General features: G+C 38.5%; 3 protein-coding genes across 5 annotated transcripts in view; 2 read left to right on the forward strand and 1 right to left on the reverse strand.

The window, feature by feature from the left end:
* Positions 1-549: 549 nt before the first annotated feature.
* On the forward strand, positions 550-7291 carry cipca (CLOCK-interacting pacemaker a). Of its 3 annotated transcripts, none has more exons than XM_085441648.1 (4): positions 550-692; positions 2099-2210; positions 2613-2782; positions 3897-7291. In XM_085441648.1, the coding sequence occupies exons 2-4, from the start codon at positions 2105-2107 to the stop codon at positions 4680-4682; spliced, it is 1062 nt and encodes a 353-aa protein (XP_085297774.1). In that variant the 5' UTR covers positions 550-692; positions 2099-2104; the 3' UTR covers positions 4683-7291. The 3 variants fall into 3 exon arrangements, with proteins under 3 accessions (XP_085297774.1, XP_085297773.1, XP_085297772.1); XM_085441647.1 differs by having other exon boundaries at positions 550-687; XM_085441646.1 differs by lacking the exon at positions 550-692 and adding an exon at positions 863-1084.
* A 5-nt stretch (positions 7292-7296) lies between these two features.
* zdhhc22 (zDHHC palmitoyltransferase 22) lies at positions 7297-11323 on the reverse strand. Its single transcript, XM_085441649.1, has 3 exons — positions 11215-11323; positions 8933-9490; positions 7297-8514 (listed from the first exon to the last, which is right to left on the reverse strand). The coding sequence occupies exons 2-3, from the start codon at positions 9486-9488 to the stop codon at positions 8237-8239; spliced, it is 834 nt and encodes a 277-aa protein (XP_085297775.1). The 5' UTR covers positions 9489-9490; positions 11215-11323; the 3' UTR covers positions 7297-8236.
* Positions 11324-13255: 1932 nt separating this feature from the next.
* Positions 13256-13724, forward strand: part of tmem63c (transmembrane protein 63C) — a 45369-nt gene continuing 44900 nt past the window's right edge. Inside the window, exon 1 of the mRNA XM_085441089.1 lies at positions 13256-13320. The gene's annotated coding sequence lies outside the window, so the exon portion shown is untranslated. The remainder of the gene's footprint in view (positions 13321-13724) is intronic.

The raw sequence follows: 13724 nt of genomic DNA on the forward strand, positions 1-13724 counted from the left end.
TAGATTTTTTTTAAAAAGACGTTTTTCAGCCTAAACAACTAGTCTGATGGGGTTACGCACACCATAGCGTAACCCCATCAGAGCATAAGTCTCAAAACAAGCTCCTCTTTCGCCAACCCCAAGAATAAAACATGTACTTCACCCGTTTCCGTAGCAACCTTTATGTATCAGGTTATTAAAGCCCTTAATAGTGTCTCACAGGGAGTTGTTGTTCCCGTCACAGCTCTTAAAAGTACACTTCTTAAAACCACCTAAATTACAACCACTAAAAACTGGACTTATAACCCCATCATTTGAAAACCCTTACTTACTTTTAGAAACTTATCCAGGAGGTTGCCGTAACAGACAATAAAGTTGCAAATGTGTTTTGTGCTTTTTTGTTAAAAAAAGATTTAAAAAAATATGATTATTATTTAATACTTTCAGAAATGTATTCCATAACAAACTAATTCACAGCATGAATACTTAAATGCAAATGATTTTCTGTCACCGATTTGTTTAAAACCATATCTGCGTGAATGCGCGCACGTAATTGTGTTTACCTGTAAGACCGCGTGGAGGGCGTTTATTTTGTAGAGCACATAAGTAGAGCTGGCGTTAGCAACACGGGAGTTGGGTGGCTTTAACTAGCCACATATTTTCAAGCTACTAAAGTCGGATTTTCGCTTTGAAGCAAACGACGTCTTGGTAAGGTTTGTCGAAATTATGCTGGTACTCATATTGCTTATCGATCTCGTGATAGCAAGAGTTCTGATCTAAAGCTAAGGTAGCTAGCAGCTAGCGTTACCCAGCTAAATGAATAGTAAACAGATAAAACATACTGTCGATGATACAGACAGCAGCTAATGTTGCTTTCCATATTTTGTTATTGCAGAAGCACATTTGTGTAACTCTAAAGCTGTGTGTGTGTGTTTGTGTCGCGTACGTTGTTTGACGTTAACGGCCAATGTTGACAAAGTTGCGTGTATAGCAAAACAATGCTAGCTGTAGCTAGTTAAGAAGTTATAAACGCTGGACTGGTCAGCATCCCAGCTTTATAACAATGATTGTCTGCACTGACTTCTTTATTTGTTGTTTTTGCTGGGTAAGTACGACATTGTTTTGTTTTGTTTTTTTAAAGTGTGTCTTGCCATGACTAGCCATCGCAGTGAGTGGTTGTGGGAGGGTCACAGGCCCTTCATCCAATCGTTCAGCTCGAGTTTGTAAAATGGGAGACGTAAGGCAGATAATAATACGCTTTTATGATGTTTTAATCTGTTTATTATGCAGCTTAAAACATTACGTAATCCCGTTTGTGGGTGTGCGCCTGCTCTTTTCAGTATGTTGAAAAATAAATACAGTCATGTACAGTATGAATGCAAAGTACAGGCCTTAAACGTGAAGTGATGATCAGTCTTGTAAACAATTCAAAGTAGAAGCTCTAAAAAGACAGATTACGTATTAACTAGAGGTGAGTGTTTATACTGTGACTGTTGTGCTTTTAGTCATTATACACTGTAAATCGTATATAGTAATGAGTTACTATGAAAAAATTATAGGCAAGGACAAATTAAGGGAACAACCTGAAGCCTTGGCCCTGCTGTGTCTGAGTGGCCACCTTTATCTTGTGATTGTTTACAATTATAATTGGCTGCTGTTTATTTATTTGTTCCTAATTTATATTTTATATAACTAGATTGTCACGTAAGATATGACATGTGAAACAGGTAGGTTTGCTAAGGCCTAAATATTGTAGTTTATAAAGGTTTTTAAAATGTGTAAATTATTAGCAAAAACAATCATTGTGACCCATCTGTCTGTAGCCAAAGATCTTTAAAAAGTCTCAATGTCTTCCATAGCCAAATAGGATAATGTGTCACCTGTCATGAAAAAAATCCAAAGAAATGGAATATTACTGTTTTAAAATGGACATGCTACTCATAGATATTTAATATTCTCTCCTTCCCAAGTCACAGAATGGATTTAAAAATAAAGAAAAAATGTCATCAAACTGTATCACAAACTTGCATAAGACTGTCCTGGAGAGATTAAGTTGCAGTTATTTAACTTCGTCTGTCCATGTGTTTTTGTTTTTTTCTTTTGTTTTTCTCCTGGATAGACCATCATGAACCGGTTTAATCAACCAGGCAGTCACAGGACTCTGCCGTTCACCCGGACATCGCACCTTGGAACATGCAAACAAGACCTGGAAAGAGATTCAGGCTTCTCAGGTTTGATTTGCTTACATTCAAAAAAAAACTAGCATGCCTTTTAAGTCTTGTGATTGTGCAAAATATTCTTGATTTTGTCTGAAAGAACACGTGTCTTGACCTGGGATATAATTAGCCTTTATATAATTACAAATAATGTCTATCAGTTCATGAACAAGGTCGACCCTAATCAAATGTGGAGATCTAGGTCACATTTTCTATGTAGGTTATTTACAGTATGGGGGTTGACCTGAATTTGATTTAGCCCTTCACATTAAGATGATAGTATCCTTTTTCAGACACGCTACAGATATTTATCTACATCTGCCACTGTTTTCATACAGCTAATGTTTTTCCACACAGAGCAGAAGCCTTTCTTTTAAACATGATGAGCCTCATATATGTGTCGTGTTGTCCTCTCAGATGCTAGCTCGGAGTACCTCAGCACAGTCGAAGTGACTGACTCTGAAGATGCAGCAAGAAATGGGTCAATAGTCAGCCAGGAGCCAACTGGTCCACAGGTGGCTGTGATGGGAGGTCCATACACTGGACTGTCTCCAATGATCATCATGAACAACTTCGTGTTAAAGCAGGTAAAATATTTCAATATTTGTCTGAACAGACTACTGTGTATTTCATTACTCTTAGAGTGTTTTATTGCTATATTGTCTTTGAGCTTTAGTGCTCAATGGAGCATTGTTTGGCTCAGAGTGTTTTGTACTCTGAACTTTTAGAGAAATTAGTTAAAAGCTTAATTTTGGATGGAGTTTATTAACTCAAATTGAGCATTCAGATCTGTCTGTGCATGTTGTGGGTAATGTTGTGTTTTAACACTTTCCTTAGACTGTGTATGATCTGGGGCTGGGCAGTTTTCTTTATAATTCAATTGTGCTATCCTCTGAGATCAGCAAAAGTGATATCAATGCTGCTGAATTGGTGGTGGGTTAATGTGCACTCACTGAGGTAATAATATCCACTCCCAGTAAGTCATACTTTGTACCCCAAACACACCAAAAGCAATAATGCTACTGTTTGATGATGATTCAGCCTTCCATAATTAGAGTTTATAATAGAACAGTTATTAGCTGAACAGTGAAAACATTATTACATCATTACCTATAGCTGCCTCTCCTTTAAAAAAAAAAAAAAAAAACTTTTGGGGGGGGGGGCTACAATCCTCCTAAGTTGTTCAGTCTGTGTTTACTTGTGTAAAATCTCTCACCACTCTACACAAAGCTCTCACCACACACAGTGGCCTCTTTCACCGACAAACACACACATACACCCACAAAAGTTGAAAGCGTGAGATAAACAGCGAACCCGGCAAGCACTCACATGGAGCTCTCGTTTAAATAAAACCAACATATATAAACACCCTCTGTTTTGTCTCACTTTGATATTATGATGATGGTTCAGTGTAGCAGGTCCTCTCCCTAACACACAGACACACTTAAGTCATTCATCCATTTCAAAGTGGAAGAGAGGCCTCTCAAGTATCTTATTATAATGCAGAGATGCCAACAGCAGAACTAACCAGACACATTAAATGTAATATAAATGGAAGCTTGACAATCCCTGAGATCATTGACTATAACCCTGTAACTCTGTCATGCACTTTATGTTTAACAGCTACCATATTATAGATAGTATAAGAAATGTTTTATAACATTAAAGGTCTGTTTGTTTGTTTTTTTTCTTATTTTCTAGCAATCATCCACAGCTCCAGCAGAAAAACAGTGGAACTTTCCTTCACCATTGGAAATAATGCCTCAGTCACAAGTGGTTCTTCTTCAACCCATGCTATCAAATGACAACAACAGCTCTCCTAAGACTGGCTCTGAAAACACACGTCAGTCAAAAAGCTACATGCCCATCCTCAAATCATATCCCAAAATTGCCCCGCATCCCATGGACACACCCACTAAGAGGGTAGGATCCTCAAGGGTGAGGGGGAGTACAGCAGCAGGATATAACCAGCGACAGAGGAGGCATCATCATGGCCACAGGGTGTACAGCACCCCCAGCCCCCTGTCAGCACTGCAGATGACAGCCCAAACCACATCCAACTTTGAAGCACCAACAAACCAAGCACAGAGTCAAGAGCAGCTTATCAAGTCTTTTTCCTCACAGGTAGGAACCAGCTCCCTGCCCTCCTACACAGATGAATTTAGGACTCTAGCAGGAGACAACAGGATGCTTGATGACGAATTCGAGGATGAGGACTCGATGCGCACTAATAAGGAGAAGCGCTTCAGCAATACCTACAACATACTCAACAAGTCCGGCTTGCTGGGGATCACCATGCGCACAAAGCAGCTGATCAAAGAGAATAAGCGCACCCAAGACCAGCTGCAGCAGCTTCAGGAGCAGACGACTCTGCTGCTGGAGGCTCTGAGCAGTGGAAACCCACAACTCTGGACTAAACTCCAGCTTTCTCTCCAGGACACAGAAAAGGAACAGTGGGGGGCGAAACCGCAGAGCATCCTAGCTTAAAATATGTACGGACATAATCAGTAGTCCTGAATCTGGAGACGAGGATTAATCAGGAGGCCACAGGGGGATTTAATAAATGTGGATAAATTGTGTTAAATATACTCTTGAACTAAACTTTAAGCTTTCAGACCTTTATCAGTAGGCTGTAGGTATTAATCACTTTCTGCAGCAAAGTTTAGAAATTAGACAGTTTTGGAGCAGCTGGTTGGATATAAAACTAAAGGTCTGTCTCATATTGCATGTTGTTGTTCCGACGACATCAGAATTGATATTACTCCAGGACCGTCACTTCAAACGACCGGTCACATTGTTGGGATGCAGTAGCTCTGCAACTTTGTGATAAAGGATTGTGAAAAACCAGCAGAAGTGATATGGGAAGTCAAAAGCTATTTTCAGCCGCTCCATTGTCACAAGGGTCCCCACAGTGGGTAGTTCCACATGTTTGATTTGGCAGAGTTATTATTCCAGATGCAACCCTAAAGGGGATTTCTGTCTCCAACCTAAATATCATTACGGAGTTGGAGAATGGGAATTCAGAAAATGTGACATAAAGAGCAAGAAAGTCTGTATAGATGACATATCAGGGTAGATGAATAGGTTATATTCAGTCATATAGTGCTGATCTGCCCAGCCAAACATCTTCACAGGATAGCAGTAATTATATTTGCTGCTTGTGGTGACATTTCCTATACTTCTTACCCTTAGCAGTGTCAACAGTGACTGGGCTAGTAGAGCAGAAGATATCATTGGCATGCTTAACAAGCGTTTGTGTTTTTGCTCTCAGTCCCAGAAGAGGAAGGCAAAAATTTGCACTGCTGGTTTAAGCTTAGGCAATGAAACTACATAGCTACATTTATGGGGAAAAGGGGGGTTGCAGTTGTAGTTTTAACTGCATGTTAGAAAAGGGCAGAGTCATTTGCTCTTTTTCTCTTAGTTGCACAGTCGTGACGCAATAATGTGATCGGTCCACAGACACTAAAACGCTGACATCAGATCGTGCTGAGGTCGAAGCAGCCGTTCTTATGAGATGGGAGTTAGGAAGCATGCTTGTATTTCGAACCCTTGCCTATAATGAATTTTCTTGCCTCTTCTGTTTCAAAATAGCAAGTATCACTTGCAATAGGGCTATGGCTTCTGTGTCAAACTCCTAAGTGTAGGGATGCACTGATTGTGAAGTACTGACACCAGTGTTTAGCCGATAGCCCAGGCTGATACGTTTTTATTTTTCTCTTTGTTTTGTTGAAAAGTTGCAAATGTTTAAAATTCTTTCATACTTTGTCACGCTACCTTTTCTCATTAAAACCAGCTCAAAATTGATGGCACACTGTAGATAAACACTGGCCTCTCACTTTGATAAGTGTTGTCTTACGTGCTGAGAAGCCAGTGGTCATCCACATGATTGATTTCAGTTCGTAATGATGTTCGGTCAATATATCGGTGCATCCCTACTTGATTGCATTAATGCATGCCTTACAGCACATACAAAGACACATGGGGTTTACTCCTTATACGTGGCATGAATGTTGCTAGTGTGGAGAAAGTATGAGGGTTATTTACTTCTTAGATCAAATCCATCTTTCATCTTTAGTCAGCAGGTTCCTGTGATCTTTGTTTTTCTTTATCCTTTATTTCTAAACTGGTAAATCAAACTGATAGAGCTGATGCATCTTTTGTAGGAAGTGTCTTTTCAAACGGTGTCTGATTCACAGAGAGTTCAGATGGCTTGCTAAATCGTAACAGTTTGTTTTTCGTTTAATGGAAGTTTATTTGGTGTCAGTATTATTTATTTGTAATGATGTTTCTGACCAAGACTAAAGTTGTGTGAATACTGTAAACAGAGATTATTGCACGGATTTGGCCAGTTCTGGTAAAGTAAGCTTCTTTTTTTTTATTATTATTATTATTAAATAGAAACGTCATACCTACAGCTTGTAGCAGGTGATGTGCTGTAGCTATATAACTGTGTTGCCTTTGGATTTGTTGCTCTCATGTTCATTCCTGCTTTAATTTTTGCTTATTATTTAGTATTAATTTAAACTTTAAAACAATGAAGTGGGCTTGTTTTGTTTCATTTCTCAGATTTCTGAGTTGCCTCTAAACATAAGCATAAGATAATGTGAATATAAATGTTTATCAGAAGCCCTGCACCTCTTTCTTTTTTTTTTACCGGTAAGTTAATGTTGTATGTTATGTCGATGCTTGAGCAGCTAAGATTTCTTTATTTCTTTTTGAGCTTAATTTGGGAGAAAGTTTAATATACTTAAGGGTTTCCAAAGATTTATTCTTCTTTGAAGTTGTATAACCACCCACAGTGTGGTTAGATAATGCATTCAAAGTTACAGTATAGAAGTCATAAGCACAAGTTAAATATTAAGTCTAGGTTCACTTTGATTTGTTTTCAGGACCACGATTTGCATACCCCAACATTAGTAATTAACCTGAATATTAAAAATGAATCAAAAGCAGTCTTGGTTTTAAAAGGGCAAAAGGAGGGTGGCAAATTATTACAGTTTGGATACTTTTTTTTTTTTTTTCTGATATTGTCAAGTGTGCTTTGTGTAAAACTGTTGGAAGACCAGTGTGTCATTATTAAAGACAATAATTAATCACTTGCTGTGATTTGAATACTTTTATTGGTATAACAGGAATAGACAAAATATCTCTAGAAAGTATACTTATTGAAACCCAAAACCTGTTCGACATGAGCAGTGTATTTGTAGCTGGAGTCACAGAATAACAGTGAAAAGTCCTTAATAATAATATTATTATGCAGAGCGCCTTATTATTAGCAGTGTAGTGAATACCTCATCTTTGGGGTCAGCTATAAGCAAATAAGAAATGACTTTATGGCACATTGTGAATAATAACCCTGGATAATCGAATATTAATCATCTTCCCCACCCATTTTCCAAAGGAGCATTCCCTCTTCACACTGCCTGAGTCACATTACTTTGAGTAGAGTACATCAGGCTAAACATGTAATTGTCACAACAGTATTGTCAAGCCCGGCAGTTTATGCTGCAGACAAACGGCTTCTTTGTCTGATAGCCCTTAACGACAAACGAGAGTCATTGTCACGAAAACTACCCGGAGTTTCCTGAACGTCGCTTTGTAGCATCTTAATAGGATGTGTGGAAGAATATTGCACTTTGATAATCTCAGAGCACCGCATGGCACAGGCTGTCAAATAATACAAAATTGCAAAGCTGTGAAGGCATGCAAAGCCATCTTTATATTTTGATGCAAGCGTTTATAGTAGCGTAAGTAAAACTGCTGGATTCCCAAAAATGACCAACTTATTTGTCTTAATATTGCCTTTTTAAAAAGCTACCTAAAGGATACACTTAGACTACACGCTTATTTCACATTGCTTGTATGGCTCCTGTCCTTAAAGGAATGTGTGCTAACAGCTATTTCACAGACTATTTGAAACGTCAAAAAGCATCCTCTCTGTGTTCAAAATCGTTCCCCACATGGGTCTTTAGACAGCATTTTCTACAACGTGTCACTTTTTTGACCTGTGAGGAGCTATTGTTACGATATGAGGTTTTTCTTCAGTCCTCTTTATGGGCATCTGCGTCTTCAGAGCACGTCTCTACTGTCTGCACAGGCAGTATAAGACCAAGCATCCAGCGGGTGCCAAAGACGTCCTTGAGGTTAGCTCTCCAGGGGTTGCAATTCTCTGCAAGTTGCCCTCTCTGCATCTGACACCATGTCTGCCCCCGGGCCACCAGCAGCACCTGCTGACAACAGAAACCTGCACACACCAAACCGATGCCCAGCCACACGTACAGCATCAGCACCAGGAACAACTGCAGGCCTGAGATTGTTCCTGTGAGGAGATATTGAGGAGGAGAAATTACTGTCGCATATATTATTGTTAGAATGGTGGATGGTTGTAGTAAAGAAAAGAGTATTAAATGAGGTCAGTGTATATACAAGTAATACCTGTTAGCCTGAAGCTCAGGCAGACTGACCTAAATGCTTAGTTTAAGACCATTTTGATCTCAGTGAAAGCAAATATCATTAGTGTGGCCTAGCTTTGCAAAAGCCCTGCCGCCGTGCTGTTTTAACCTTCTGTTTGCAAAGGGCATCTAATCAGGACAAAGTTAGCTGAACGTGCATGAACTGAGAGGCTGCGCCAAGATCCAGTTTGTGAATCATGCAAACTCTAGCAGACTCCAACAATAAAAATATTGAGTTGTTAATTGGTGTCCCCTCTGCGATATCAGCTTTAATGGAAAACTCACCCATGAAGAAGTAACCAGTGGAGAACGGGAGAAGAGTCAAAAAGGTCAGGGGGTTCTCAAAAGAGATAGAGTACTCCACTGTTAGAAAGGCCACGCCAAGAACCAAAGAGTATAAACATGTGCAGGATGTGTAGATGCAGAACATGATGAAGTAGCGCATGTTTTTGTTGCCGATGCAGTTTCCAGTGAAGAAACAGTGGTGGTCCCTCTTAAGGATAACCTTCTTGCAAAGTTTGCAGAAGTGACGGCCGTTTAGGAGGTAGTGCGCGTCCACTTTATCTGAGCAGTGAGGTGAACACACTGGAATCACAGTCTCGTTGGCACTCTCAGCTGGGTATTTAATAGTCATTATGTAGTTCCCTAACGCATTGAACATCAAGAAAAGGAAAATAACTGTATGTAAAACTTTGGACCCGTCCAGTGATGTACCCTGACTTGGGAAAATTGTTGGAATGAAGAAGCCAAAGTGAAAAATGAAGGTGACTGCTGTAGCCGTAAAAAAGTACGCAGGTGCTACAGCGTTGAGAAGTCTCAGTTTTAACATCCGGGTGAACATATCTGTGTGGGAGCAAAGAACACAGTTAGCAGTGCAAGTGCAAGTAACTGTAAACGTAACTGCGCAGAAGTTTCTGGTCAGTTTGAAATGTTCTTTCTTCTGAAAGCAAAGCACGTTTGTTTGTATCTAATATAACAAGAACAATGACCCAAAATGGTCTAAATCACAACTAATGGTCTGTGGAATCATAAATGATTTATCATTTTAAATGGAACATGATAATAAATTGAATGAAATGGCCTGTTTACATCAACCACCGCTCTTTCTGTGCACATTATGTTACTTAGTTCAAGTTTATTGTGCTAAAAGTCTGAGCATGCGTAGAGAGCTGAACACAGTTGTGGTCAAAGGTTTAGATTCACTCATCATGGGCATCATACTCCCTTTACAAACCACCTCACGTTGGCTTGTATGGGTGTTTATCCTTTTTTAGGTAAAGGCCCTGATGCTTGCACAGTTTTGTGGAGGGAGCAGTACTTCCTGTTTTATAAAATCTGTTCTTGCTCTCTCTCTCTCTCTCTTTTTTTTTTTTTTTAAATTTACTGCATGGATTAACTTTTATTCCTTAAAGCAAGGACAAAGTGATGATTTTCCAGTCCTTTTTTTAAATTTAGAGACTATAATCAGACTGAGACAGCCAATCCAGGCACTTATTTAGCCGCACTTATTGCTTCTCCAATCAGCACACTATTTTCAGTTGTACTGACATAATTGGAAAATGGTTTTTCTAATGACTAATCAGGCTTTTAATATAAGAAACTTGCATTAGGAAACACGAGGTGCCATCAAACACACATTTGCTGAAAATAGGTCTCTGTATGCAAACACAGGTATTCATGATGAATCACTCTCAACACTTTTTACCAATTTCATGTTAGATGCAAACACAAACGTGCAGCCAAAACAGAAGATACTATAGTACAGTTTTAGCAAATAGACAAAACAAATTCTCAGCTTATGAGGATTGCTAAGTACCTAAAGAATTGGCAGTGCTGTTTGCAATTTAAGGGGCATCAATAGTCTTAATCCAGCAGTAAAGTCATTTACTTGTAGGGAGATTATTACATTAAGATACTTGAATTAAATAGTAGCAAATAGGAGGGAATGACCCTTCCAAGGACACAGTTTGGTCTGAGGAGAGATCAGGTAGTTCTTCCTTTCCATTGTGTCCAAGTGCTTGTTCACAGGGGATAACTGTTTAGTTCTATGTCTACTACTGAATGCTCTTTACCTGACAATTTGAAACCCTGAAATAAATCACACTGAATCCAAACCATTTACAAAGAGCACAGTGCAGAAATGTGAATAGAAGAGAGAATGTAAGCCTGCCGCTTAGAGTTAAAAACTAATTTCTGAGCAAAGTGGGGGTGGGGGACTCCCAGGGGCCACTGAGAATAGCAGTAATGTCTTATCCCTCCCTCTGTCATCGCATAACCTGCAGCACTGAAGGATTTGCAAATCACAAGATAGCAAACGACGAAAAGGAAAGAGGGCGGTCTCGCAGACCAAATTTAAAAGTTGGTCTTTACGTCCCTCATTAGAGGGCATCGACACTGTGGATGCTACAGAAAACAGAAAGCATTTATAATATAACTGTAGTTATCCATCTCCTTCGTGTTCTGTTTTCTTTCAGAATTACATTATATCGTTTCCAGTATGTTAATGATTGCGCCAGTAATGTTATTTGCCCATAATTTCATCTCCATGGCGCGACGCATCTGCCTACCTGCAGATGTCAGAGAGCGGAGGAGCTGTCCTTTCAGCACTACGGAGCCTCGGAGCTCAGGAGCTTCTTCAAACGCACACAAGAAGGTTTCTTTGAGAGGCACTGACGTCGTTTTTACATCACCACATTAACTCCTTTGTCTACCGCCGCCTGCTGGTCCGGATGCGTCTGTGTTCCTCTTTTTCTTCACGTGTCCCTGTTAACAAGACAAAAAAGAAATTTCAACAAAGCAAAACAAGTATTATTATTTTCACATGGTTAATTCCCCATATTTAAGTCCATATACATCCATTCAAAAAGTATATATTTATATAATAGTACATTTTTATAAGATTAATCCTTCACTTTCTTTCCATGTGAACAACTATTATTATTACAGCATGTGAACAGTCTGCAGTGTTTAGGGTCAATGCAGGAAAGAAAGAATTCAGTAGGTGGCAATGTATCCTCAGTTATCTGACGTCCCATGCTGTTAGCGTAGAGGTCCATAAGCTAATTTTAGCAATTTCAATAAAATAAGCTTTACTCACAGGATGTAAGGCAGCTCAATGCATTTGATTTCTTTTGTTAACATGACTTGACTCTCACAAACACTCCATACTAAAACACATCTTGTTGTGCAGGAGTCATAAAGGCATCAATTTTCAACATCTCACAATATAACAGGAAATTATAACTCCATTGGCAAGTCTACATGTTTACCCATCACCCAATGGACCACTATCAGTCAGGTATTGGCCTCTCCCTGTTACAAACAAATATTCTTTTTATTATTTTGTCTTTATTTAAAGTACAATTAACTTGAGCACTAATACATTTTGCATCATATCTGTTACCAGGTTAAGTCTGAGATAGATCCTCAGTATCCTTAGAGTAATGTCTCTAAAGAGCTTTCATTTCATTACTTTAGTCTAGAGACCTCTCCTTTAAGGTAACATAAGATTATTGTTAATATTAAATCCTGTCTCGCTGATATTGAGATTTCTTTTTGAAAAGACACCTGTCTGTAAAAACACATACAACATTATAAACAGGAGATATTATATGTGTTCATAAAGTAATAAAAGCATGTGCAATAGGGAGCACAGGTAAATAAATATAACCTTTTTAAAATTTTCCTGTGAAATATTAGATTGTAGCTTTAAAATCTTTTGTACCTCATTCCTTCATAGGAACCAAAGTATTTACAAATATTTTTTTTCCAATTTCATTGTGAACAAGAGGCAAAGCCAACAGTGAAATATCCTGTGATCAGAAATTAAACTAAACATAATACGCAACATGCAACATGCAACATTATATTATAATATAATATAATATAATATAATATAATATAATATAATATAATATAATATAATATAATATAAAACATAAACAAGTCAAATATCTTCAAAAATATCATCATCATCAAGAACAATAAAACTATTTAAATGGTTTACTAAATGGTGTGTGGTAAGAGCAACAACCCACTGACAGATGAATAGTGACTGAGTAGTTGTACCCACAAAACAATGCTGTATATAAAAGTTGTTGTTTTGTATCTACACTTGTGATATATTCTAAAGTTTTTGTAGATTTTTTTTATAAAGAATGCAAAATATAGAAATAATGATAAATGTATATTTTAAAAAAACAAAGTAGCTTTAATTTAATAATGCTTAATTGTTTTCAAATATTTTTCCTTAATATATTTAAAAACATGTATTTTTAAAGTAAAATATACATATTTTTCTGTCTTAAATGGAATAAGCCTTTGTATTTGTGGGATGTAAACTGGAGTACGTAAAATTCAGTTTCAGATTACTGTGCATTTGGTGTTCAAAGTTAACATTAAAAATATATATAATTCATTTAACCACTTAAATCGACCTAGCTAACTTTAAGGTGGATGTCTGGTCAAATATATTTTTATGTAACTTCGAATAAAACGAATGAAATTTTGTTGGCATCACCATTGCTTGATGGTCCCTTAACGCCTCCAAAGCAGGTGTTTAATTGTTAGACGGCCCCTGCGAAGGTGGGAGTTCCTCTTGTTTCTTGGCGTTAAAGAAAGATCAGCAGCATCTCTATCACCGCCGGACCTCAGCGATAAGGGAGTTTTATAAGGTGAGTGAGGTAAATATTAAAGCCGTGCGTGCCTGTAGTGATAGAAATGCAAACCGGAAGGCTTTACTGCGCTATTAGTGGCGCAATCGTTTTCATCAAGTTACGGAGCTGAAGGAAGGTGGGTGTGCAGGCTGCTGTGAGTGCTGCAGTAAGCGGGGGAACCGAGAGTCGATAAAAAATGTCTGATTACGGAGAGCAATACCTTTTCCTTTATTTATAAATATCTTAAAGTTCACGGTACAGTGTGGTGGTGGTGGTGGTGGTGGTGGTGAGGACGAGCCTGTCTCTGGCAACGTGTCAGACTCCTACACCCAAACCAGGTGCATCATTTCTCCTCTCTGTCACACCTATTGTTCCCGATTGTTCCTCGTGGACTTAGCTGCGTGGCAAACCTTGAGTGAGCA

The sequence above is a fragment of the Copadichromis virginalis genome, linkage group LG19, assembly GCF_057382275.1.
Source record: "Copadichromis virginalis isolate Kocher_CV1m ecotype Utaka linkage group LG19, C_Virginalis_male_GT1.1, whole genome shotgun sequence".
Classification (NCBI taxonomy): domain Eukaryota; kingdom Metazoa; phylum Chordata; class Actinopteri; order Cichliformes; family Cichlidae; genus Copadichromis; species Copadichromis virginalis.

What these genes read in the sequence shown, in the direction of transcription:
- cipca (XM_085441646.1), top strand. Translation starts at nt 1,043, where the DNA reads ATGATTGTCTGCACTGACTTCTTTATTTGTTGTTTTTGCTGG. An exon ending in TTATTTGTTGTTTTTGCTGG is followed by an intron (nt 1,085 to 2,098) that starts GTAAGTACGACA and finishes TCTCCTGGATAG; the next exon opens with ACCATCATGAACCGGTTTAA. An exon ending in ACAACTTCGTGTTAAAGCAG is followed by an intron (nt 2,783 to 3,896) that starts GTAAAATATTTC and finishes CTTATTTTCTAG; the next exon opens with CAATCATCCACAGCTCCAGC.
- zdhhc22 (XM_085441649.1), bottom strand. Translation starts at nt 9,488, where the DNA reads ATGTTCACCCGGATGTTAAAACTGAGACTTCTCAACGCTGTAGCACCT. An exon ending in CACTGGTTACTTCTTCATGG is followed by an intron (nt 8,515 to 8,932) that starts GTGAGTTTTCCA and finishes ATCTCCTCACAG; the next exon opens with GAACAATCTCAGGCCTGCAG.